Raw genomic sequence first — 26,984 nt, forward strand, 5'->3', positions numbered from 1 at the left:
AGAGCCTGCAATAACTAAAGAATGAAACCATCAGTTTTTCATGATGGCAGGTGATGGGTTTCATAAAAGGACAAGAAAAATGCATTTTAGTAAGCTAGGCAATCAAAAGTCATGAGCTTGTTCATTAAAATGTATCTGTACTCTGCAGACGATTTAAATCAACTTTCAATTTTAAATACATTTGAACTTTTAAATCAGCGCAAGAGCAAATAGTTAAACAAAAACGGTAATCTGTACTACCCAAGGCTGCTTACACCTTCTGATTGTAGACTACGTTTTGAAAGGAGCAGATCTGCTTTAAAAGAATGTTGTAAGCTGTCAAGGTTACTATACCAGAAAATATATTTAAATTTAAATACAAGTATAAATGTCTCAAAAGCAGCATGCTGCTTAACATGTACTGGAAATTGCCAAAAAGAAATATCTGCAAGATAGCAATCCTCTCTCATAAAGGTCGTGCAGAAGGAGTGCAAGGAGCTGCGAAAATGTAGAGAGTAAAAGTATGGGGTATGTTTGAGAACTGCCAAAATGCACACTGTATGAGTTATACTCCAATGTAATGGTATTATCAGCTTATACATTTCTTTCACACAGTACTGGACACAACTGTAATAAAATAGTGGAAACGTGTAATAAACAACCAAAGGGCTAAGGAATGCCGATTATCATCAACAACATGATTAGGCTTGAGCTCCAAATCAGAAGGTCTTACTCTCTGGGTGGAAACCAAAATAATTGAGCTAATAAGTGGCAAAGGATATGCATCCGATCTTTCCTTGCTCAAACCAGAACTTTGATTCTGAACTCCAGAAACAGAATAACAACTCTGGTGAGAAATAGACAGTTTATTAAATTTTTGTCAGCCAGAGAAATGAGCACTTTCATCATCAAAATGAAGTATGTGATCATCGTGGCACTAGTTAGCAAAGTCTTGTTTAGAAACGCACAGATCAGGCAGCAAAAGTAAGGGCAGTTGAAAAAAATCAGTAATGTTATCTCTGCAAAGATGGAGAGTCCAAGAGATTCTATGTCAGGACCGGAGGCTTCACATTATGCTTACTCTTTACTTTACTGACAAAACAGCAGCCAATAAAAAACGAGATAACTTTAAACTACCATTCCCATGATGCCAAGTCCACCAATCATGGCCATACATTGACCCCATAAATAGTCTGTCTGCTATAGTCTGTCCACTTTCTTTGCTGCTGCAGCAGCCAGTTAAGTGACGCGCGTGCTTTGTGCTTGCATTGATTTATTCTAATATGCTTAACGAGCGAACGCATTTATCGGCGCTTACGAGTGTTCTATAATCATTGTGGTATTAAGGAGCTCCGTTCTCCTTTGATTACTGTTTTTTCGTTTTTTCCCCTTACCGGCGTCAAGTGGGAGCAGGCCGTGTTGTGAGCTGGAGCTCACTGCAAAGAGGACGTAGTCCTCTTTCTGTGTCGCCGGCCGCGCATGCGCGGTGAGCCGATCGGAGGTTTTATTCCGGTCGGCTTTCAGCGCGTGTGTCGGAGGGCACACAGCTTTTATATTGGAAAGTTCAACTGCCGCAATTCGCCGACGGGGCTGCAAAAATACATATAGAGCTTTGCTCAGGGGGCATTTTGATTCCTCAAGCATTATATATTATTTTAACAAGCAGGTAGCTCCCTCCATTCAAAATGTACCGGCTAAACAGCTTTTTAGATGTCTCAGAATTGCATTATTCACCTGCACAGGGTTCCCCCGTTAACTCCTCCATTATTTTCCATTACTATTATGGCGTACTACACCAATGAAGACGAGCAGTATCAGGAACTGCAGGAGATGCCTTTGGAGCATCAGATGGAGGAAAGACTAGTGGAGGCACTAGGGCATCATGTGCAGGACTCCGTGAATTGGGCATTAATCCAGGCCTTGAAACCTTTTACCCAGTCTTTGTCTAATTTTGCCAAAAGAGAATTTTTGGGCGAGAGCAGTCAACAACCTCGCTTGCAAACCGGAGAACCTAAAGAGAATGTGGGTCTCCCTCTGCAACGCTCAGGAGGCTCTTCCTCAGCGGAGATTTTGGTGCAAATGGCAGCCTCTGTGCTGCGTGACCATGCTTATGGGGGTTTCCCCCCCTCAGGATGCATCCTCATCCTTTCAGCAATCCTCTTTTTCTCAATCCAGTTTTCAGGATGCATCCTCGTCTAAATCAGAGTCGGACGACTCGCAGTCAGATTCACTTCCATGTAAAAAGCAACGCAAAACACGTCATTCCATGTCCGAAATGAATTCCCCGGCTGGTAAGAATCTCTTATTCTCACCCGAAGATATCATACACCCACATTCCACCAAATGGGTTCCTACGGCGGAGTAGCCCACTATGTCCAGGACAGACTGCGTAAAGGTTTCGAGAAAGAGGTACGCAACACTCTCAGATCAGAATGTCCTCGGCCCTCTCTTCTCGGTAAGGTGGCGGAAACCCCAGAGTTAGATCCAGGCATGGCGACTTTTTTGCGCAAATTCGCCAGAGAACCTAAGTAGGGTCTAGATCGTGCCTGGAGAGGCTGTCAGGACAAGCTATTGGACGTTTCCGGCCCTTTGACAAAAATCTTAGATCTTGCCATCGAATCCAAAGAATCTGATACTCCATTAGATCCAGAAGTCGTTTTGCAATGGGCTCAGAGAGCGATGCCAATTGTGCCATGTCAACAGAACGTAGACACTCTTTTCTTATTCGTCTGGGTCCAAAACTAGTGTAATTAGCAAACAATGAGGCTGGCTCTACGGCCAATGGTATGCTCCTTGGTGATAAATTTATTTCCAACTTGAGCAAATATATTGCTACTTTTACTGCCTTGGATAAGGCCCAGTCCAACATAAAGAAGGTGTTCAATAATGCTCTTTTTGCCCTGGCCGGGCGCGTCAGAGGCCGAGCGTCAGGCCGAAGATATCAGGCTTCCAGATACGCCTCTCAGGGTAACCGAAGTGGTACCTCAGACCAACAGAATTTCTATCCCAACCGCTACAGAGGGCGCGGTCGCTCCTCCAGAGGTTATCGCGGAGGTGGTTCCAACCAAGATGCCGCAAATTCAGGTGAGAATTTTTCCTCCCTCGGAGGTTGTTTTGGGGGGCAGGATACAGTTGTTTCTCCCAGCCTGGCAGAAAATTACGCAAGACCCTTGGATTCTTCAAACCGTTCAGGGTTTTCAGCTAGAATTTTATGCCTCCCCTATTCAAAAGGCTCCTCCTATGCCTCTCCTTTTTTCCCTCGCAGATCGTGAATTCATCGAAGAAGAGATATTTTCTCTCATTCAAAAAGAGGCAGTAATGCAAACCTCTCCTCACCCTGGTGGGTTCGCCAGCACAATGTTCGTAGTCCAGAAGAAAGGCGGCGTTTCCCGGTTGGTCCTAAACCTCAAACATTTCAAATCTTGAATGGTTTATCGCCATTTCAAGATGGAAGGTATTCATCTTCTCAGGGATCTCTTAAGGGACAAGGACTGGATGGTACATCTGGATCTCAAAGACGTTTACCTATCAGTTCCGATTTTTGCTCCCCACAGACGTTTTCTACAATTCCATTGGTTCGAGTTCAACGTCCTTCCCTTGGGGCTATCCTCAGCTCCTTGGTGTTTCACCAAACTTCTGCGTCCAGTGGTCCAGTTCTTAAGGGAACGAGGGGTGCGTCTGATTATTTATCTAGACGACCTTCTTATTACGGCTCAGGACAGACAGCAAGTACTGATACACCTACATTGGACAATTCAATTATTACAAGATCTCGGATTCGTCATCAATTCAGAGAAGTCTTGTTTAGTGCCAACTCAGAATATCGAATTCTTAGGTTTTCAGATAGATTCTGTAAAAGCCTTGCTAATTCTTCCGATAAACAAACGGAGTTTGATCAAGGAGTTGAGGAGAGCGCTTGTCTCTCCGACTATATCAGAGGACTTTAGCTAGCCTATTCGGACTCTTGGCATCGTCTATTCAAGTGATTTTTCCGGGTCCTTTACATTAAAGGGCCCTTCAGAGATTGAAGATTCTCTAACTTCAGAAAGGTCTTCAGTACTCAGAGTTGGTTCCCCTGTCAGAGGAAGCCAAGACAGAGATGTCTTGGTGGCTCTCTCACATGAATGCATGGAATGGCAAAGCGATTTTTCCATCCAGCCCAGATGTAGTAATAGAGTCGGATGCCAGTCGATGGGCCTGGGGAACACGATGCGGTCCTGTGGAGACGGGGGGGACGGTGCTCCCCGGGGGAAGTGACATATCATATTAATTTTCTGGAACTCCTCGCAGGAGCCTTCGCCATCAGATCTCTTGCCCCTCGCAGGGCTTATTGTTGTATCCTCCTGCAGATGGACAATGTCTCCGCGGTCAGATACATCAACCACTTAGGGGGTCCAGATCACGTCTCCTAGCGGAGATAGCGAAGGAATTCTGGCACTATTGCCTCAATCAACAAATTTCAGTAATAGCGGAATACATTCCTGGTCGAATCAATACGACAGCGGACTGGAATTCACGCTTCCTTCGGGATGGCAGCGACTGGAAGCTCAACCCGCAGATTTTTTAAGCGCTTCAACTGCAGTGGGGGACGTGTCAGGTGGATTTATTTGCCTCCCGGTTGAACAATCAAGTTCCTTGTTTTTTCAGCTGGAAACCGATCCCTCAGTCGAAGGGGACAGATGCTTTTTCTGCAAATGTGGCTGGGGGAACTTCTATATGCTTTCCCTCCTTTCGTGATGATTCCTCACGTCCTGGCACAAGTTCGTCGCCAGCGCTCGGAGGTAATACTGGTGACTCCGCTTTGGAGTGCTCAGCCTTGGTTCCCTTCTGCGATGATTCTATCTTGCGACTTTCCGGTGAGGATTCCACTGTCTGTGGACCTTCTCACGGATCCGTTGAACAATTTTCACCCCCTAATTCTTCAGGGTTTGTTGCCCCTGATGGCGTGGAGACTTTCAGGCGACGATGGCAAGTGCCTGGAGTTTCGGAATCTGCAATGTTTTTCTTATCCCAGTCTTGGGCCCCTTCCACTCATAAAAGATATGAGCAGGCCTGGAGGAAGTGGTTATGTTGGTGCGGTACAAGGAGTGTGGATCCCATGGGGTCAGAAATTCACGTCATAGCCAATTTCCTTTCTGATTTGGCAGCCCAAGGTTTGGCATATAGGACAATTAATAATAATCGTACCGCCCTTTCAGCTGGCCATCCTCATATTCAAGGTAAACCAGTGGGAGAACACCCTTTGATTTGTAAGTTGCTTAGGGGTATCCGTATGGTCAAACCTCCGCAACCAAAATATACTTCCTTATGGGATGTTAATATTGTACGTTTTCTCAGAAATTGGCCTGATAATGAAGGATTATCTCGTAAACAATTATCTGCAAAATTGACAATACTATTATGCCTGCTGTCCTGCAGAAGAGTGTCAGATGTTAAAGCTCTGGATTTATCAGGTAGAGTATTTACTCCAGAGGGAGTATCCTTTTCCATTACTAGGCGTACAAAAACCTCTTCAAAATGTATTTCTTACCCTCCTTTCCACATAATAGGAAACTTTGTGTCGTTCAATGTTTGAAAGTGTATGAAGATTGCACACGTGAATTCAGACAGAATGTTTTCGGTCAATTGTTGATTTCCTTACAGAAACCTTTTCGCCCAGTCACTGCGCACCTTTGGCTCATTAGGTCAAATGGTTATTAGCAGAAGCAGGTATTGACATAAGTATATTTGGGGCTCATTCTGTTAGAAGAGCCATGGCTTCAAAAGCTTTTGCAACTGGAGCTAGATTAGAAGATATTATGGCTGCAGCGGACTGGTCAAATGATTCTACTTTTAAAGTATTACATCATAAACCGATTGTTGATGTGGTGTCAGATGTGGTAAATAGACTTTAAACTAGCATAATCTGAAGCCTCCGGTCCTGATATAGAATAAAAAAAATTACAGCTATTGCGTTAAGAATTTTAGATTCTATTAAGGACACGGAGGCAAGGATTATCCCACTGGGTAATCATTATTGCGAATGTTGTAAGAATTCATAATGAATATATATTGTACATGCATCAGCTATGTTATAAAACAAAATTGCCCCTCCCTTCAATATACATGGATATTAGTTTATTCATTTATTTTCACAGGATCAGTTAACACAAATTCAAGAGTGTCGCCCTTTCGGATCAAGAGTTGGATTCCGGTTCTGTTTTCTAGTTGGAGTCAGGTATCGGTCCCCGATGTCACAAAGATTTTCTTCTCAAGTTTTGCAAGTTAATTCATCGTAAGGTTGGATTCGCAAAGAAAGAGGACGGACTATGGCAGACAGACTATTTATGTGGTCAATGTATGGGCATTATTGGTGGACTTGGCATTATGGGAATGGGAATTTAAAGTTATCTCGTTTTTTATTGGCTGCTGTTTTGTCAGTAAAGAGTAAGCATAATCCTCGCCTCCGTGTCCTTTATAGAATCTAAAATTCTTGATGCGATAGCTAGACATTTTTTAATCCTCTCAATTTGAGGACCCAGGTTGTTCATGGTGCATTGGAGACTTGGGCACCAACGCCTGCTTACAATACCACTCACACATCTTCTAAATTTTAACAAACCATATAACATATGTAATCACAATCATACAACTTTGTTGATAATATTCTATGTGTAAAACAAAGGGTGACAAGAAAAAGAGTCGGAGAAGGGTTTCTGGTCTCTGCAACAGGGGTTTGGAGCCCACAAAACGATATGACTGTTGCTGTCAGTACAATTTAAATACCATATTATTTTATACTGCACTTCGAACTAGAAAATGATTCACTTTTCTGCTCTGGAACAGTGACCCAAGTTCTCCATTGTGCTAATCAGCATGTGAAAAGCATATAAAAATTATTTTTTCCAGTTTTAAAGTTTTTGTGAGGCATTACACAATGGACTGTACCCCAAGAAAGAAAAGTATTGTGTACAAAGATGTTGTATTGTCTCAGGCTTTGCAGCATTAAAAGTATGGGAACTAATGAAGAACCTCACCTCAATGGCATAGCAGAAATCTGCCCCTGCTGTAACCGCCATCATAGACAGAAGTCCAGTGCCCGTCCCGATGTCCAGGACAATAGCCCGCTCTCCACTTTCCTTCACTCTGTGTACAGCTGCACGGATTCCTTGGTAGTATTTCTCATTCTGTGACGAAAAAACAAGAACATGATCTCAGCACAGTAAAACCCCAATATCTAAGTGCAAAGTCTTCTAAAAATGGACATAGAAGGAATATTTCAAGATATAAGGCGATTATTTACAAGGATGAAAACCATGGAAATCCCAGATACCCAAGTTTCTCTGAACTATATTTTTCATTTTCGTTACGTTACATTAGTAAATTACAGAATTGCAACTAACAGATGATCATGGATACCCAATTAAACAATGTTGATATTGGATTAATCAATGACGATGCGCGTGACAACAAGACTCCTTTATACACAAACAAGTCGCATCACCTCTGTTAATTTCCCCCATCATGAACTCTGTCAACCCCAGCACGTAGGTACATGATCAGGCAAGCTCTTCGACCCAAGCCTGAAGGTTAATAACTGACAGGTCACAGGTAGGCTAACACTTAACAGACAGCCGAACGCACAAAACGTAGAGCAGATACCTCAGATAGGCAGCAACACTACAATGGTCCCAATAAAGCACACATGGCCAGAGGGATAAATGCCTTCTCAAAATACCCTAAAGTTAGATGCCACATACAGTTAGATACACGTAGCTAACCAGGACAATGCACACACAGCATACAGAGGGACCATGCACCCCTCAGGCCAGAAATCTAGACACATACTCGCTGGCCCGCATTGTGTCCACGCTAGGTCGAGGCCCACCTGCATTCCCTATCTGAAATTGTATTTACGACTACTTGACAATTATTCGCATTTTTCACCAAGGAAGGAATGTTTTTTATGACTTTTTTGAACCCAGAGAAATGTATAAAACATGTTTCAACTCAATGTACAGTGAGGGACAGTTCTCAGAACCCTGTGCTGTAACTGCTCTGCCGTCTGTAATGTTTAATTAAATGAGCCGTTTCTTGTTTTGCCAGATGCTTCTTGTCTCTTGTTTTTTTAAGGTAAATTCTCATTTGAGCAACAACTATGAAGGTGGCATCCAAAATTCTAGTAGTATTTAATTTGGTTTACTCCATTTTCATATACACCTTATCCAGTATTCCCAAACATCTGACTTCATTAAGGGTCCTGAAGAGGGCTAAGAGGCAGTGAATGAGATGGGGGGATGGAGTCTGGAGCTCGCATTTGAAGAATCAATTCCTACCTCTGACAAGGCTTTTAAACTCAAACTGCTTTGACTATGTGAATCAAAAGGATATCTGCACTGTAAATGCTGTTATTAATATATTGCATGCAGCACAGTTAGACAACGAAATCAGTTCTAACCATGCACGCTTATATCAGATTATATAAAAGCTATCACCCTGTTGTCTTGGTGAATAAAGGCTCTCTTGGCTTAGAACCACAAGTCTACCCCCAAACAAATACTTGAATATCCACTGAGACTGTCTCTGTTCTTATTTCAAAGATATGATATGTGCCCTTCGCAGACTACACAACTGCTTTCACCAAAGCCACTATAAAAGTACTACTACTAACTGTTTTTCTTAAATTATCTTCTTTTCCTCAGGTCTTCTGGTCAGTACTCTGTATGATTTTATAATCTCTAAAGGGCGTCAGCAATAGAATTTGAATTCACCTAACCCAGGAAGCATGCCTAAACCTCTTGGCAGTCCCCGTACCCTCCATGTGTCTCATCACAGCTGTTTAGTCTGCAAGCCAAGAAAATGCTAATGTTCTCTCAATTTCTACCACAGCTGCCATGTTTTGTGTGCTTTAAACCGAATATGAAAATGTACATGTGGAATGGGGATTGCACAATCCATGAGCATTATGGTGTCTATCAAAATGTAATTGCCATTGCCAAATATCAAAAGCTTTTAGGTGGTATCTGTTTTTTACATGCATGTTCATTGCTTTGGAATAAAAAGTCTAAAACATCTAAAATAATAAATCACAGCAGGCTCAATAATTATAAAGTGTTCTCTTACATAGAGCTTTAAGCAGCACCCTTGCTCTTTCTAAGGTCCAAATTCTGCATGCTGCAAAACTCATTTATTCACTTATTTACAGTGAATTGCAATCAGTGATCACCTGGGATGAGTTATCTACCTGGTGCAGTAAACACCTCTAATTCCACATTTTGCCAGAGGAAAATAGTTAATTACATGTGGAAAGAGGATCATCTTCCATCCATTTCTGTATATATCATACATTGCCTCATAATTTCCGCTAATACATTTCAACAGGATTGACCTGCTCGAATTCAATCAAGAGATAATTCTGGAAGTGTGAACATCATTCACAACTCAAATTCGAACCCAGTGCAAACACCTGTTTGAGCACGGATAAGTGTTATCGCCCAAAGAGAAAAACATAGCCCAAGTACTGCACGTAATGGTTTTACTATAACCTAGCTTGATGGCATTGTTTTTAATGATGAAAGGAGAGTTGGAAATGCCAGAAAAGGAGTCTGTGACCTTAGGATCAGAGCAGAACTGTTTTATTTTATCAGTGCATAGAGATGCATTCCTTTAAAAGTGATAGTTTTCAAACGTACATTTGGAAACATACATTTTGAAACATTTATTTCCCTTACCCTGAGGGCACCACCAATAGTAAATTAAAGAGGCAAGTCACTTGGTACGTGCACTTTATGGGTGGCCTAGGTTCCTATCATACATTAACAACATTATAGTTTATTAAATCAAGCATAGAAGCAGGTTTTGTGCAGCGCACACCATGAATCATGTATTTCGAGGTCATCTTAATAGTGATAATGTAGAAAAAGGAGGGAAAGTGAGACTAAACAATTGTCTAGGATCACACAATTTGGAAAGGTGGGTATGCCGGGATTCATTCCAGGTTTTCTGGTTTCCCATTGTTTATTTCAGCCACTAGATGTATATCATTTGCTTCTCCTACACCTACTTACAACAATGATATTTAACACTGATGGCTATCAGCCAGTACTAAACCCCAAGGCCTTCCAACTTCTCAGCACACAATCATTGCTACAAGAATGCATTGTTTTCTTTCTGTGTCTAAAGATACTTACTCGGTCTTTGTCATGTAGCATGTCTGCATAAGAAGACCTAGAACAAGAAAAAAATTACTTAAAAATTTGTCATACAAGTAAAATCACAAACTGCAAATATTTAAACTGTCTTCCTACCTGGTAGCCAATTATTGACTGAACAGAAGTACTAGCTCTTGTACTATATGTGGTGCAGACTGACAAGCAGCTCTGGATGATTGACTGAGCACTCGCTGGTGTTGCACGTTTTTGTACTTCAAATCAAAGTACTAATACTTGTGGCAACTTCTTGTACTGTTAAAGCACACTAAAGAAAAGATAACTTACCATTAATCTACACATTAATGAAGTCTGAGAGGTTCCTACAATACAGCATTGGGCACTGTATTAGCTCTGTATTAGAGAAGGTATGCTGGAATCAAGTTCAATCTAACACATGTGTAAAAGCAGGTCTGTGAAGATGCTGTCTTCCACGTCTTCACCTCACTGCATCCATTTGGTTAGCAGCTGTCTTTTGTGTTTTTTCCAGAATCAAGCTATATCTTTGCAGCATGCATCTCCATAGAAACTAGTACATACCTTTTCAGTAATCAGGTATTAATTAGTCAACAAAAACATTTCTCAAATTCTGTAAATTAGATTTCTCATTTTTGAAAAATTGCTACTAGGATACGGAAATCTGAATATTAGTTGTGGCGGTGAGAGCCCACCTCAAACAATAATCACAATCCTTGTCAGGGTGAAACACAAGCCACTAAATAAACCTGTGCTACACCCGTGCTTAACCCTGGCACAAAAGTATTCAGTCTTAACTTAGAGGCAAAATTTTAAGTATTTATGTAGTACTAACTAAAAGTGAAAACACAACACAAGGACAATCCCTCCACCACTTTAGGAAAATAGAGTATATGGTAACAAATAACAATTCATCAAAGCAACAAAAATCCAAAATGTAGACCCACAGTTATCAATTTTGAAATTTTAAAGTGAGAAAAAGCAGTAAAAACTATGAAGGGCCAATCACAATTGTCTGGTTGTGGTAAACAGGGTCAAAGTTAATAGTTAAGGCTGACCACGTTAGAGCACGGGTTGGATAAAAGAACAAGGTTCGCCTCAGTGGAAAGTTTACTTCTGGACTTTAAAAAAACTTATGGAGATAATTGGTTGTGGAGAGGGCAGGCTGCAAGTAGTATCTGAAGCGGGGCTCAACAACAGGCGGCTGTTGAAGAGCGAGGTTCTGGTGCAGTTATCACTGAAGGCAGGAAAGCTCCAAGCAAGCTAAGTCTGAAGTCTGTACCCAGGAAGGCCTCAACATTGACGGGTTGCTGTTCAGCGTTGGTCCTAATAAAGCCCTCTATGTTTGAATTTAGAAACGTATCTGGAAGTCAGATCTCTTTCAGCAGGGCAAACTAGCAAGTTGAAACCAGCTAGCAACTTGATGTTGGTCCCAGTATCTCACCGGTTCTCTGGAGGAAAGGTTTCTAGGTCTCAGCATTTGCAGTGTGGGCAGGAGGAGTACATTCTAACATCATCCAAGAGTCTATGACCTGAGGGTCACCTCTTTTGGGTTAGGACTCACTCCAGCAGAGGCCAACAGCAGGGTCCATGGCAGGTTCATAGGGACTGGTCAGCTGGGCACTTACTGGCCTTCAGGCATGCCCATTGGAGGGCCTCAAGCACTTCTTGGAGATGGCCCAGGTGGTCATCCCTGCTGGAGCTGAAAACAGCAAAGCTGTCCATGTAGGCAGCACTTAAGTTTTCTAGTCCAGCTAATACCTAGTTGCCCAGCCTCTAGAAGGTGGGCAGGGACATTCTTTAGTCGAAAGGACATCACTCTGAACTGATGGTGGCCCTCTGGAGCGGACCTCTCCTTAGCACCACAGTTACAGCAATCTACCAACACTGGACCGGACGATAATTCAAAGGTACTGAGGAACCTGGCAGCCCCCAACCAATCAATCAGCTCTGGGGATAGGTTGAACATCGGTCTTGGTAAATGAATTAAGGCCCCTGCATTCCACACAGGACCCGAGTTCTGAGGTGGCACCCAGTGGGACAGACTTGGGTACCAATACAACTGGACTGGACCAGGGACTACAGGAGGGCTCAATCATCCCCAAAGCATTTTGGACACCTCATCCTTTATTCTGGCTCTTGCTTTGTTAGATAGCCTGTCAATGTTGTCTATGACAGGCTGCTGTCACAGGCTTCTATATCATGGGTACACTAAGTGAGCACCAGGGCAAGTGAAAATAAAGGGGAAAGTGGAAAACTGCCCCAACAAGTGGCTACAGTCCCTCTGTTGCTCGGGTGGGGCGAGGGTAGGGGAGAAGACAAATCCTTCCACTGACCGACCTTGTTCATTGGAAAACAGCAGGTCTGGGAGAGGTTAATTCTCGACCTTTTCACTACCATCAGTCACAAAGAGCATGGTTACTTCGAGCCTCTCAAAGTGTCGCTTGAGGCCATTCACGTCCTAGATGTTTTGAGGCCCACCAGGTGCCCTTTTCCGTTCCTTCACCTCCAGTCCACCTTTCCTTCAAGGCCCGGGGCTCCACAGGCTCCATACTTCACCAGAGTGATCTGTTGGTCGCACCAGTGTTTCTTAACTTCCTAGCTGGCCTCTATGTTCTCTGTGGGCTTTTTCCAGAAGTGCTTCATCTGAGAACAGAGACACAAAATGAAATTAACTACATCTTGGGGGTTTTCGTGGGAGCTACCTCAGCCCCCTTCTTTTACAAGACAGAGGTCCATGCACAGGGTGACCAAATAGAAGTTTAAAGGGACAGAACCCCACTCCCTTCTGAGATGCTGTCCCAGCAGCATATATTGGGCATGGCAGGAGGACTTCCCATCTACACCTCAAGGGCTCTGATAGTTCCATAAGCATGAACCTCTCAGCAAGCCCATTGGTCTAGGTCAGGGTTCTGCAAAGTCGGTCCTGGAGAGCCGGGTCCATGCCAGGTTTTTAGCATGTCCACATTTAGAAAAAAGATGTTTCAGAAATCTACATTCTTCTAAATGTGGATATGCTAAAAACCTGGCATGGACCCGGCTCTCCAGGACCAACTTTGCAGAACCCTGGTCTAGGGTGTGGGACAATGTGGAAAACCTGTAAATTATTCCACACAGCCCCTATTAGACACACCCTAGGTGGGGAAACCCACATGGATAAATATCCCCATCAGTGCCCTGGCCACTGCAGGTGCAGTCACCAATCTGAGAAGAATGGCTTCAGGGTACCGAGTGGTATGATCCAGCAAAACCAGGATGAACCTATTGCCTAATGCAGTCTTTGGCTACAGAGGCTTAGTGTTATCAGTGCCCAAGGGTGCTCCCACTACAGAGAGCAGAAGCAGGGGTTTTATGCGTGGCCCTTAAATTCCCACTGGTCTGGCAGATAACGCAAAATTTGCAGAAGGCATCAGACCACAGCTGCATCTGCGGACAACAGAAGAGGGTGGCCAGGCAGCTAACGGTTTTGGACTGCCACAGATGTCCTGCCAGGGGGATATAATGAGCTAGCTCAAGTAGGAAGGCCTTGTAGCAGTAGGGACTACCAACACAGGGTTGACCCAGGCTCAGGGACCTTAGGCTGACTATACAGGTGATCATTTGAGGTGTTGCCAGCTGCCTGAGCCACAGCCCTCAAGAGTAGGGCACTCTATTTGTGCTTTGAAGAACTTTGCCTAGGAGCCCCCCCCCCACATTCTGTTGACACCCGGCTAATGCACATAAGTCTACCAGGGAAGCAGTGAGTTCCCCTGCAGCTTCCAGGGCATTACCTATAGGATCAGCTTCCTCCCAGACTGTGGAAACCTCTGGGATGGGTTTCCCAAGGGACCTTCCCTTCCTCTTCTTCACAGGCATATGTGACATTTTCTAGGCTCTTGGTCATTCTGACGGGCTGCCATGGATGATGTCGTAAGGCATAACCACTCTTGCAATCTCCATAACTCCAAGTGAGAACTCAGCTCACCTCTTTCTAGATGATGTGCTCAAGATCATTCACAAACAATCAATAGACAAATCTGGCTTACAGCTACCTATAAAGAATCTGAGACCGCCCCATTTATAGGGAACCGGAGCCACTGGATAGTGGCTCACCTGGTTGTCCGCAGTCACAACATGATTGACACCATCAGGGACTACCTGCTCAGAGGACACTAAAAGACACCTAACAGTAGTCATATTGTCTCCTGTGTCTCTCAGAGCCTCCACCCTCTGTACTTTGATTGAGATCCACCGTCTACAGCTTTTGGTATTGTCAGGCATGTGCGCCTTTGGCACCATCGCCTTGTCACCCAGGGACAGCAGGGTAATCTCTGCACTGCCCCAAAATGAACTGGGGCAAGCTCCTCCCCAGCAGCACACTGGCCATTCCAAGGAAACACCCACCAGAGAGGGGCTGCTTCCTGAATGGGCAGATGACATTCCCCTAAAGTGCACATACTGGTAACATTCATGGGATTTGTGCCAGAAGAAGCCCTGAAACTTCTTTCCATTAAAAGTCCCCTTTTTCGCTCCAGATTAGCCTGGGATTCCTTCCCCTGAAAACTCTTTTGGGAGCTTTTTGCGCAATCCTTTGTTTTTCTGTGTCTCCCCTCCCTTTTCATCTGGTCAGGACTCTGTGCACTCTTCTGGTGATTCATCCCTCCCTGTGGGGTACCTTCTTTGATGCCCTGATACTAATTCAGACGTCAGTTTCCTTCACCAGCTTGCTGGGCACACTAAGATTTAATTCAATCAGGTGTTGGCAGAACTCTGCAAAGCAATTACTGAACATGTGCTCTCTCATAAATAGATTGTAAATAGATAGTAAAGCCCATCAGTCACTCACCTTGCTCCTCTTCGTTCATGCTTTTAGTGCCCTTGAGACTGATGTTCAAAATCCACCCAAGAAAGGTGAGATAGTTTCTGAATTTCCCTAAAGTATAAGTGATACTTCTCTAGGGTCAAACCATATTTAACAACAAGGGCTTTCTTCATGAGGGTATACTTCATCCAGTCACCCTTCCCTATAACCAATAGGTTTTCCTTCCCCTGTGTGTATATGCTTCCAAAACTCACACCCAAACTCCCTTCCATTGACAAGGCTACATCATAGGCCTCAAATCACTTTTCAATATAATTTCCCATCACAAAGCTAGTCTCCAGGTTTTTGGGAATCTGAATCTTTTTACTTCCTGTGGGCACCGCTGTGTAGCAGCCACCATATTCACTGGACTCAGTGACTCTTCTGGCTTTCACGTCTAGTAGTAGTAGTCAACAAGCTTTATTCGGTCATAAAAAACCATCAAAGCCGAAACAATACTCCTATATAATTACAAGTTACAAGAACAAGTTTAAGAAGAGAATATAATAAAATATGAAAACACCTTCCATTATTAACAATAAAATTGGTAAAAGATCACCCAGTACATGCCCTAAAACATACATATTTACAAATTTCTTTTGAACTGTGCTCATTTTCTACCTTCCACGATCTCTTGGATATTGTGCAGCCTTTTGGTGCTAAAATAGGTTGCACCATTCATCGAAAATTATATTTACAAATTACAATGTTTTTAGAACACAAGACCGTGTATACCATGCAGCCACAAGGAACTTGCTAACTGCTTAAATCAAGATAGCAGAAGTATCACTCTTTAAAATCCTAAGGGCAATAGCAAATTGTTTGAGGCCCAGCATCTGACATACTGGGCAAATCCATTTGCGTCGGGGAACAACATACACTGGACAAAAAAACATAAAATGTTCAATTGTTTCCAGAACAGAACTGCAACAAGGACACAAGTTACACCAACGGTGTCCCCCAACTGCCAACAAAAGACAATAGCGGTAGATACCCATAACAAAAACGAGCATACAAACTCTTTCCTAAAGAATCAGGAATAACATCTAAATAGTGCTCATACTGGGGATACCATTTAAAATCAAGAAATGCATTGGTCAATCGTCCGTGCGTTGTATCAAGATTTTTGTTCCTGACATAAGACCAATAAGCTATTTTCAGAGACAATTTATGAGCCTTCCCTAAATCCTGTGGATTCTCCCAGTAATTCCCAAGTCCCAGGGAACAAAACCAGCTTGACACATGCCTAAACCATGGAAAAGAGGCTACATTAGGTCTTTTTAAAAGATCAAGAAGAGAGTCCCTATAAATCACAAGCTGGGGAGTAGACCAGATTCTTACCCAAAAAAGTAATGGTCTTAAAGCTATCGTATCACCAGAGATACGATTAAAACCAAGGTCCAGGAAAATAGGGATCAGGGGAGTACCACCTGGGCACGTAAGCTGAACTCTGGCAAAATTGTTCTCACCCACAGACAGCTTAGTGGTTTTGCAGAAGTCCCACACCTCAGCGCCATAACTAGCAGCATTTTGTGCTTTAGCTAAATAGATTTTTATTGCTGGAGAAACAGCTTTCGTATCAATACTTTTGTAAAAGCGCAAAATGACCCCAGATCTGTGTTCTTCCCAATGCAGTATGTTAGAGATCCTCACCCCCAAATAATCTATTGAACTAACTTTCCCCAAAGGAGCCCCAGCTAAGGGGGCAGTACATCTCCTAACCGGTCCGGGGCTGAACACCATTAGTTTAGTTTTACTAATGTTCAGTTCCAGGCCATAATCAGTACAAAACTTCTCCACAAGGGTCTGGAGACCCGTTGGGGTCTTAGAGATGAGGAGAGAATCATCTGTAAAAGGCAGAATAGGAATCTTTTGTGCATTTAGGGAGGGAACACCATTTTTAACAGGAAGATACAGCTTGTACCACCTCATTAATATATAGAGTGAATAAGATTGGTGCCAGAACACATCCCTGATAAACCCCGCTGAATGGCGATATGATCTGTCAATTCTCCCTGATTACCCCACCTCACCTGAGCATATGTGCCCTTGTGTAACCACTGTAGGGGATGGAGTATGTTTGGTGGGGTGCCTATTTTATATAAAACGTCCCATAATTTCCCTCTAGGAACCATATCAAACACAGACCGAAGGTCCACAAAGCCAACATACAGATTTTGTTTAGCAAGTGTTAGATATTTCCAATATCACAGTGCCAGCCTGAAAAACTGGTCCACGGTACTAGTTTTAGGACAAAAACCTGCCTGGAGTGAAGAAATCACAGGATGAGTGTCAACCCCATTTTAAAAGCTTGTTCAAAAGTTGTTTGGCAAAGATTTTTTGGAGGTTGTCAATGAGGCTAATAGGTATGTAATTAACAGGGGAACTCATCACTCCCTTTTTATATATAGGAACTACTTCAGCCCCTTTCCATGTGCCGGGTATTGGACCTCCAGCTGCGATTGCATTAGATACCATGTTTATATAACTGGACCAGATCACTGGCTCAGACTTATATAAATCACCCGGTATCTTATCTAGGCCTGGGGCTTTAGAAGATTTAAGGGATTTAATTGCAGCGAGTGTTTCCTCCAGAGTAAAGACAATATAATCATCCTGATTACACACGTCTATTCCCAGGTCCACAGGAGGTAAGCACACTGCAGACAATTGCTGGGAATGAGAATCATAAATGGAGAGGTTACAGGGCAAAGCATAGAGAGCATAGAGATTAGTAAAACGATCTACCCAACTCTCCGGTTGGATGTAAGAACAAAATGTGTTGTTGCCCTCCCTGTGTCTCCGAGACAATTGTTTCCAAAATGACATATTGTTATTGTATCTGGCGGCATCCAACAGATTTTGCCATATTAACTCATCCCAGCTTTTCTTTGCCTGTGCTATGGCTAATCTAGCTGTTCTAACCGCCCCCTGAGAGCAGGACACAATAGCTAGCTTTGATGCAAGTTTTGCCTTTGAGCAATCCTTGTTAAACCATTCCCTGGTTTTATGTGGGTGGTCAAATGTCTTAGTGAGAATTTCCTTATAGAAAATATTCTGTAGCTTGTGTGTGATTGTCTCATGGATGGTAAGAATTGGTATACTGGCGACCTCTTGTCCCTTATAATCAGCCATAACATCAATAAAGAATTTATAAATCTCCCTAATCTTATATGGATTAGACAACACTTTTAGCCAGCTAACACTAGACGACTGACCTTGTTATGTCTATTACTTCATGGCTTATCACATGAATCAGCAGAATTTCGTTCTGATGCAGAGCCAGACACTTTTCCTTTAAGGCTCTCTCAGCCTCTGATCTCTCACCAGACAGTTTCAGCTTGCATAGTTAAAGTTTCTGGTTCCCCAGATCCTGCCTGTCCTCTAACTCTGATTGGTTCAGGTTGGCAGAGGAAACATGTCTCCCAGCCACAGAAACAGCTGGTGATTTTATCCCTATGGGCACCTCTTCTTCCTCCCCTGGGTTTTACTCTGGGGGGCCTGCAGCCAAGTCTTTTTCTTCTTCACCCTCATCCTCCTCTTCATCTTCATCCTCTGGGTCCTCACCCGCCTGCTCCAGTGTTGCAGATTGGATCAGGTGTTCCTCCAAATAGGCTCTGAGGGCTAATTGATAGTCCACCTTTGTAGACCCCTTACTCAAGGTTTGACCCCTCTCCTCGCAGAGTTTCTTCATTTCTGCCACTTGGAAGCTCTCAGTGTTGCTGAGATCCATCTCCATCCTTGCAAAAAGAACATGTGCACAAATGTGAGGCAGGAATTACATTAAGGAATATCAGAACAAAGTGACCAATTAAAAATAAAGGATAATTTTAAAGAAATTATTTTGATGTTAGATTATAAAAGGATTCTTGTTTTTTCACAAATCATCGAGTGGCACTGCAAAAACACAGTACTGAGTTCCAACGATCACTGAACAACAAGGTAAGAAATTGGAGTCCGAGTTGATAGGGTGAGAACATAACTCAAATAATAGTCACAATGCTTGCCAGGGTGAAATTAAAGTCAGTAAATAAACCTGTGCTTAACCCTCTGGTAGTCTGGCAAAAAAGCAGTTATGCTTACCTTATAGGTAATGTATAAAATACTTATGCAGTACTCAATCAGTAATACAATGAAGAACACACTACAAGAAAAATCCCAAACAAAATTAAAAATAAAAGTAAACTTTCATAGATGAATTCACACCAAAATGACAAATATCCACAACTGGCAATATGAATTGTTAAAGTTTAAAGTGAAAAATAGCGCCACAAAGAACAAAGCACAAACAGCAGTTATCTGATCATGCTAGACCAGGTCAAAATTAAAAGTCAGGGCCAACTGCGATGAAGCACAGGTTGGATGAGGGACAAGGCTTGTTCCAGTGGAAAGTTTACATATGGACTTAGAAAGTTTGTGTAGAAGAGTGGTCATCAATGGGTCATCGGAGGAGTAGGCTGTAGGGTTGAAAAAAAGTAGGACTCGGTAACAGTGGGATGCGGAGGAAGATGGTCCTGGTACGGTCATGAATGAAGGTGGAAGAACTCCAAAAAGGTGAAGTCCGAAGTCTGTCCCCAGGAAGGTCATGATGGGTTGCTGCTCTGCATCAGTCCAAATTAAGCCCTCTATGTTTGGGCTTAAAAACTTTACTGGAAGTCAGTTCTTCAGTGGGGCAAAACAGCAAGTTGAAATCGGCCAGCGATTCAATGTCAAAGACTCAATGGTGGTCCCAGTTACCTTCCGGTTCTCAGGTGGAAAAGTTATCAAAAAGTTTCTAAATCCCAGGTTTTGCAGTGTTGGCAGGAGACTTACACTCTAACACCAGCCAAGGGTCCAGGACCTAAGAGTCACTGCTTGATGGTTAGGACTCCAGCAGAAGCTAGCAGCAGGGTGCATGGCAGGTCTAGTTGGAACTGGCCTGCTGTGCAAGGAGAGAGGCCTTTGGTGGCTTGTTATGTCCTTGTCGCTCAAACAGGTTAGACGACTGGCCCTTGGAGTCACTTTTGGGGACTTGGGGTACAAGATCACCAGCAGGGACTGCTCCTACAAACCAGGAGGAGGCATCGCCATCATCCACAAGAACACCCTCAGGATCACGACCAGCACCGAAGACACCCTTAGCACTGCCGAACACCTGCACTTCCAGATCCATAACGACCCAAACATCACCCTTTAAGGCAGAGGTCTTCAAACTGGGGGGCGGGCCCCCCTAGGGGGGCCTCAAGTGATCCCAGGGGGGGCGCCAAACTCTGGCTAAAAGAAATATTATACAGATAATATGCCTTTGTTTCAAGCAGAAGCATGTTATTGCAGTTTTAAAAAGGTAACAGTACCTAACTGCAATGTTTAAATAGGTTTAGACCTATTTAAACATTGCCATATTTCTAAAATAATTGTGAAAAATTCTGAGGGGGGGCCAATGATTTTTATTTTTCAACTGGGGGGGAGCGGCATTAAAAAGTTTGGAGACCACTGCTTTAAGGGATCCTCGTTTACAGACTTCCCCCGGCCCCGATAGCAGTTCAGCGACTCCATCAGAGACGTCATCAGCACGCACATTCTCACATCCACAGAGTACATACTCCTTGGGGACTTAAACTTCCACCTCGAGAACACCAACGGTAACAACTCCGCCACCCAGCTAGACAACCTCTCCAACCTCAGCCTCAAACAGCTCGTCACAACACCCACCCACCATCTCTGCAGGACACTCACTCGACCCCATTTTCTCTGCCAGTAAACATGGCTCCTTCAGCCACACCACCGAACTCCACTGGACAGACCACCGCTGCATCCATTTCTCCTTTGAGAAACCCACAACACACCATCACCTGCAACGGATTCCACACAGCAGATGGAACAAGGTCACCGAAGAACAACTAATCACTACCCTCTCCCGGAGCCCACCCATCAACACCACCGACACTGACACAGCTGCCCGCAACCTCACGCAATGGATCGACTGTGCCAACACTCTCACCCGATCAAAAATCCTTCCAACAGTCAAACTGACAGAAAGGCCTTCTGGTTCACCACTGACCTCCAAGAATCTAAGCAAACATGCCAAAGACTCGAAAAGAAGTGGCGCCAAGATCAGACACTAGACAGCCACACAGCCTTCAAAAGCGTCATCCGCAGACACCACCAACTCATCCGAACCACCAAGAGAACCACCTTCAAGGAACGCATGAACAACAACGTACACAGCCACAAGGAGCCCTTCAACATCTTGAAGGAACGCTCCAACCCCAGCTCCAATGCCAATGACATCCCGCCATCACAAGACCTCTGCGACACCTTCTTCCACCGCAAGATCGCAGACATCCATGACAGCTTCAGCACTCAGACCCCCCGTCAACCCGCCACTACAGACTCACCACCCACCAACCTCCTGCTCTCCTGGACCCACGTCAACAATCCAATCGAAATCATGAACACAATCCACTTCGGCTCACCATCCGACCCCTGCCCTCACCACATCCTCAACAAAGCAAGCTCAGTCATCGCACCGGAAGATCATCAACAGTTCCTTCGAGTCTGCCACCTTCCCGGAGAGCTGGAAACACGCCGAGATCAACGCCCTACTCAAGAAACCTAAGGTGGTCCCAAAGGACCTCAGAAACATCCAGCCCATCTCCCTGCTCCCCTTCCCGGCAAAAGTAATTGAGAAAATTGTCAACAAACAACTGACCCGTTTCCTCGAGGAGAACAGCTCTCTGGACCCTTCCCAATGTGGATTCAGCAGCAACCACAGCACCGAAACTGCCCTCATCGCTGCCACCGACAACATCAGAACCATACTGGAAAACAGCGGCCCTCATCCTCCCGGATCTCTCAGCCATGTTCGACACCATCTGCAACCACATCCTACGCACACCCCTCAGCAATGCAAGAATCCACGACAGAGCCCTAGACTGGATCACTTCCTTTCTCACCGGCAGAACTCAGACAGTCCGCCTCCCTACATTTCGCTCTGAAGCCACCAAAATCATCTGCTGCATCCCTCAACCCGACCCTCTTCAACATGTACATGGCTCCGCTTGCTAACATCGCCTGATCCTACAACCTCAACATCATCTCATACGCCGATGACACCCAGTTGATCTTCTCTCTCACCAAGGACACCGCCAGGACCAACCTCCACAAAGAAATGAAGGCCATTGCCGAATGGATGAAGAACAGACGCCTTATACTGAATTCCAACAAGACTGAAGTCCTCATCTTCGGCTCCACCACCTCCGCATAGGATGACTCCTGGTGGCCTGCCACACTGGGAACCGCACCAATACCCACCGACCACGCACGCAAACTGGGATTCATCCTGGACTCCTCACTATCTATGACCCAGCAAGTCAACGCCATCTCCTCCTCCTGCTTCAATACCCTCTGCATGCTTCGAAAGATCTACAAATGGATCCCCACTGAAACCAGAAGAACAGTCACCCAAGCCCTCGTAAGCAGCAAACTGGTCTACGGCAATGCCCTCTATGCTGGAACCACAGCCAAACTCCAGAAAAAGCTGCAACACATCCAGAACGCATCCACACGCCTCATCCTGGACATCCCCGCCACTGCCACATCACAGCCTACCTGAGAGAACTGCATTAGCTCTCCATCAACAAGAGAATCACTTTCAAACTCCTCACCCACGCTCACATGGCACTGTACAACACCGGACCAGAATACCTCAACAGACAGGTCTCCTTCTACACCCGACCCGACAGCTTCGCTCTGCCGACCTTGCCCTTGCCACTGTCCCATGCATCCGCAGAACCATCACTGACGGCATTTCATTCTCGCACCTCGCCGCCAAGACGTGGAATTCTCTTCACACCCACCTGCGTCAGACCAAGGGCCACCTTACCTTCAGGAGACCTCTCAAGATCTGGCTGTTCGAGCAGTAGCAGACCCTCACCTCAGTGCCTTGAGACCCTCACGGGTGAATAGTGTGCTCTACAAATTCCCTGATTGATTGATTGATTGATGGTTTCAAGGCAAGTAGGTCCAGTCTTTAGACAGCTGGGCAGTCTTCCTTCTGATTCACAAAGGTCCAGCTGTGTACTGAGAAAGGTGTCTGTGGGTTCCAATATATGCCCAATGCCAACCTATGAGTGGACGGCAAGCCTTTGTCCATCCTCTAAACCAGTTAAGTTCAGCTCCTCAATCCCAACTGAGTTTGGTGCCAGCCTGACTAGAGAGAAAAGTGGAAGGCACGCCTAGGTGTGAACTTCAGTGACAAGGTAAGCAACCTTTCTAGAATAGAAATAAAAAAACATCTTTACCATTAACATGGATTTTAAATTACAATTAAAATGAGTCCTTGAATAATTTTTCCAGCTACTCCTAAACTGAAGCTAAGCATTATAAAATGTTGTAATGTAGCCCAGTCTTTCCTATTGGAGCACCTGTCTAGGTATAGTGAAAAAACGTCGTAGGATTTTTACTGCCAGGACATGTACAACTTTAAATACACATGTCCTACTTTTTAAATACCATATACCCTGACCCATGAACATTTAGGACCTAGCATAGGGATGATTTATAAGTATTATAAATGAAGGTTTAGGCCTTGGAAAAGTTGAAACTGCCTACCCAGGCTGCAGGGGCAGTAAAGGAGACATGTTTTAAAGTGCTACTTCAGTGGGTGGCATAATATGTGCTGCAGCCCACTAATAGCATTTAATTTACAGGGCCCGGGTACACGTAGTACCATATACTTCGGACCTTTAAGCAAATTAAATGTGTGAAATTGGTATTTGCCTATTTTAGCATGGTTAAAAGGGACATGACAGGCACTTTATCACTGATTAGCAGGAGTAACGTATGCAGAGTCCTATGCGCAGCAAAAACAGGTTCAGCTAAATGCGGCTAACATCTGGGGAATACCATTCAAAAGATGAGGCTTTCCAGCAGGTTTTATGATAAATACACACGTTAATGGCTGATGTGTAAAGATATTTTGTGATAAAACACACCAGCGGAACAGAAAGCACACTGTGATCCATATGTACTAACGCATTTTCCCATAGAATCAGAATAGGAAAATCCCTCTGATACATTAAGCCCTATATCCCACTGAAGTTACGGTGAAGCCTACTTAGCCTGCAGGTGATTCCCCAGCAGAGGAAATTACATAACTACCTTTCTCTCAGCTACATACTATGGTGAATCTGTTGAAAGTGTGAACTGTGTTGCAGCCAAGTAGTCAATTCTCCCAATTTCTTTTTTTTTTCCTAATGGAGATTGGTTATTTCGGACAGGGAAACTCCCTAATCCCAGGGGTATGAGGCCCTAGCCTGGACAGTAACATATACCCATTTCAGAAAAAGGCAAACACAATCTTTTTTTAAGCCAGGATCTTAAAATGTTTTGTATTTTTTACCATTCAAAATCTAAAATGTCTGCAAGCTAAAATGCAGTTTTCTCCACATTTTTAATCAAAATCCTTTATTAAGAGGTGTTCAATGTGGGTGTGTTCATATGTGCCCATTTCTATTATTATTTTGTAAGAGCATGAGCCTAATAATGGGAATATTTTTTAATGACCAAGCTTTGATTTTCCCAGAACTAAACTACCCATCATAACACTATACTCATAAATATAATGCATTAAAAAGCACATTTTTGCACTGAGTTTTTATTTGTAGTCTGTCAGGCTAAAAGTACTGAAGGGACAGAGCCAGTTAGGTACCAGGATGGCCAACATTACTGGGAGCTTCTGCAAAGTTCCCTTTTCAGACTGGATTCTGACAGGGATCAGGGGAGCGGATCTACGTTTTTCATTTTTTTGACTGGATTCTGATGTCTGGAGTCAAGCACCTGATACATATCAGCGGTAGTTTATGTCTCTTCCCACAGCTCTCCACCCCCTTTCTCATGATATAGCAAGGTTATTTAAAAAGCTGGAATTAGTTAATCTGATATGTGATGAGGATCAGAAGCAGATCTAGTTACCCTTTGCTGTAGCAGGTGCAGGTAGCAGCCAAGACCTGCGGGTAATGTCCACAAGTGATGACAGCGAATCTGAAACTATAGGGTGTGGTGAGGAATGAGACTATTGATTGTCATGTCTTGTGAATATGAATGATGGGACCTTTTTGGACCCTGAAGGACTCTGTAGCATGATGGTGTAAGTGTTAGAACGTGGGCAAGTGAATGCGAATTTAGAATGTTGAGTTTGCGATTACACGCTGAAGAATAAAAACTTGCAATACGTAGCTCCATGTGTGGCGTATTCTTTAGCGGGTACCCATTTAAGACTATGAAAGTAAAATTGCATCTCAATGAAGATGTTCAACCGGTTGCTATGAGACACAGAGGAATTGCACTTCATTTAGAAAAAGTTGTTGAAATGGAACTCAAATCACTAATTAAGCATGATACTATTGAGCGTTCTACAGGTCTGGCGCCATGGGTTTTTCCCATAGTGGCAGTGCCCAAAAAGGACTGTGAAGGAGCCGCTTGGACATGCGTCAAGGGAACAAGGCAATTGAAAGAAAACAACATCAAGGTCCACACACTGTTGATATGATAACACAACTGAACGGGGCTAAAGTCTTCTCTTGCCTTGATATAATCAAAGGGCACCAACAGTTGAAATTCAGATATTGGTCTGTTTTGATATAAAAGACTGACGGCATAATTTAGAACTCAGACATAGGCTATAGTGGGATTTAGAATAAGGAGTAACCAGTTTGCAGAGTTCTAAATTAGGCCCTAAATTTTGGTGTGTCAGAAGCTGCAGAGTTTGTTCAAGATGGCATTTGATGTATCATAGAACATGTTGTGAATGCTTTCAAATATAGCGATGACATATTGGTTTTTGGATCTACTCAGAAAAAAACATGACAAAGCTTTAAGGCAAGTGTGTGTTGATGCTGGTTTAAAGCTAGATGCTGAGAAATGTAAATTCAAAAAGACAAAGCTAAAATGATCTAGCCATATCTTTTTTGATGGGAGCATGACACCCCATCAAGCTAAAGTCCAAAGTTGTCAACTGCCAGACCCCCACAACTGTTTCCATGTTGCATTCATTCCTTTGCATGGTCAGTTTCTGTCACAATATATACAAGACTTTACTACTGTGATTGCTCCACTGAGAGAGTTGAAAAAAAGGATGTTCCATTTCACTGGTCACATAAACGCAAGCAGAGTTTTAAGAGCATTAAACAAGCTATTGAAAACGCTACTGGCATATTTTCAGCCAAAGTTACATGTTGAAGTTGTTGTTGATGCTACCCCAGTCGAGTTAGGAGTTATTCTTGCACAACACAGCAATCCAATGCCTGATGACACCGTCTGTCACCGCACGCTAATCACCCGCCTCCGCTCCACCGGGATCCAAGGCCAGGCTCTGGACTGGATCGCCTCCTTCCTCTCAAACCGTTCTCAAAGAGTTTACCTCCCACCGTTTCGCTCAGACCCCACCGAGATAATCTGCGGCGTACCTCAAGGCTCATCGCTCAGCCCGACACTCTTCAATGTCTACATGAGCCCCCTCGCCGACATCGTACGCAAGCACGACATCATCATCACCTCCTACGCCGACGACACCCAACTTATACTCTCCCTCACCAAGGACCCCGCCAGCGCCAAGACCAACCTACAAGACGGTATGAAGGACGTCGCAGACTGGATGAGGCTCAGCCGCCTAAAGCTGAACTCTGACAAAACGGAAGTCCTCATCCTCGGCAACACCCCATCCGCTTGGGACGACTCCTGGTGGCACACGGTCCTCGGCACCGCACCGACCCCCGCAGACCACGCCCGCAACCTCGGCTTCATCTTGGACCCTCTTCTCACCATGACCAAGCAAATCAACGCCGTGTCCTCCGCCTGCTTCCTCACCCTCCTCATGCTCTGCAAGATCTTCCGCTGGATCCCCACAGACACTAGAAAAACCGTGACCCACGCCCTCGTCACGAGCCGCCTGGACTACGGCAACACCCTCTACGCTGGGACCACCCCCAAACTCCAAAAACACCTGCAACGCATTCAAAACG

General features: G+C 44.1%; 1 protein-coding gene across 4 annotated transcripts in view; it reads right to left on the reverse strand.

Moving 5' to 3' along the window:
- PRMT7 (protein arginine methyltransferase 7) overlaps positions 1-26,984 on the reverse strand; it is a 424,549-nt gene that overhangs the window by 351,158 nt on the left and 46,407 nt on the right. For all 4 annotated transcript variants that reach the window (XM_069217242.1, XM_069217243.1, XM_069217244.1 and 1 more), the window contains 2 exons: positions 10,149-10,185; positions 6,996-7,145 (listed from right to left, as the gene is read on the reverse strand). In XM_069217242.1, coding sequence (XP_069073343.1) covers positions 6,996-7,145; positions 10,149-10,185 — 187 coding nt within the window. The remainder of the gene's footprint in view (positions 1-6,995; positions 7,146-10,148; positions 10,186-26,984) is intronic.

Source organism: Pleurodeles waltl, chromosome 12 (assembly GCF_031143425.1).
Source record: "Pleurodeles waltl isolate 20211129_DDA chromosome 12, aPleWal1.hap1.20221129, whole genome shotgun sequence".
NCBI classification, from domain to species: Eukaryota; Metazoa; Chordata; class Amphibia; order Caudata; family Salamandridae; genus Pleurodeles; species Pleurodeles waltl.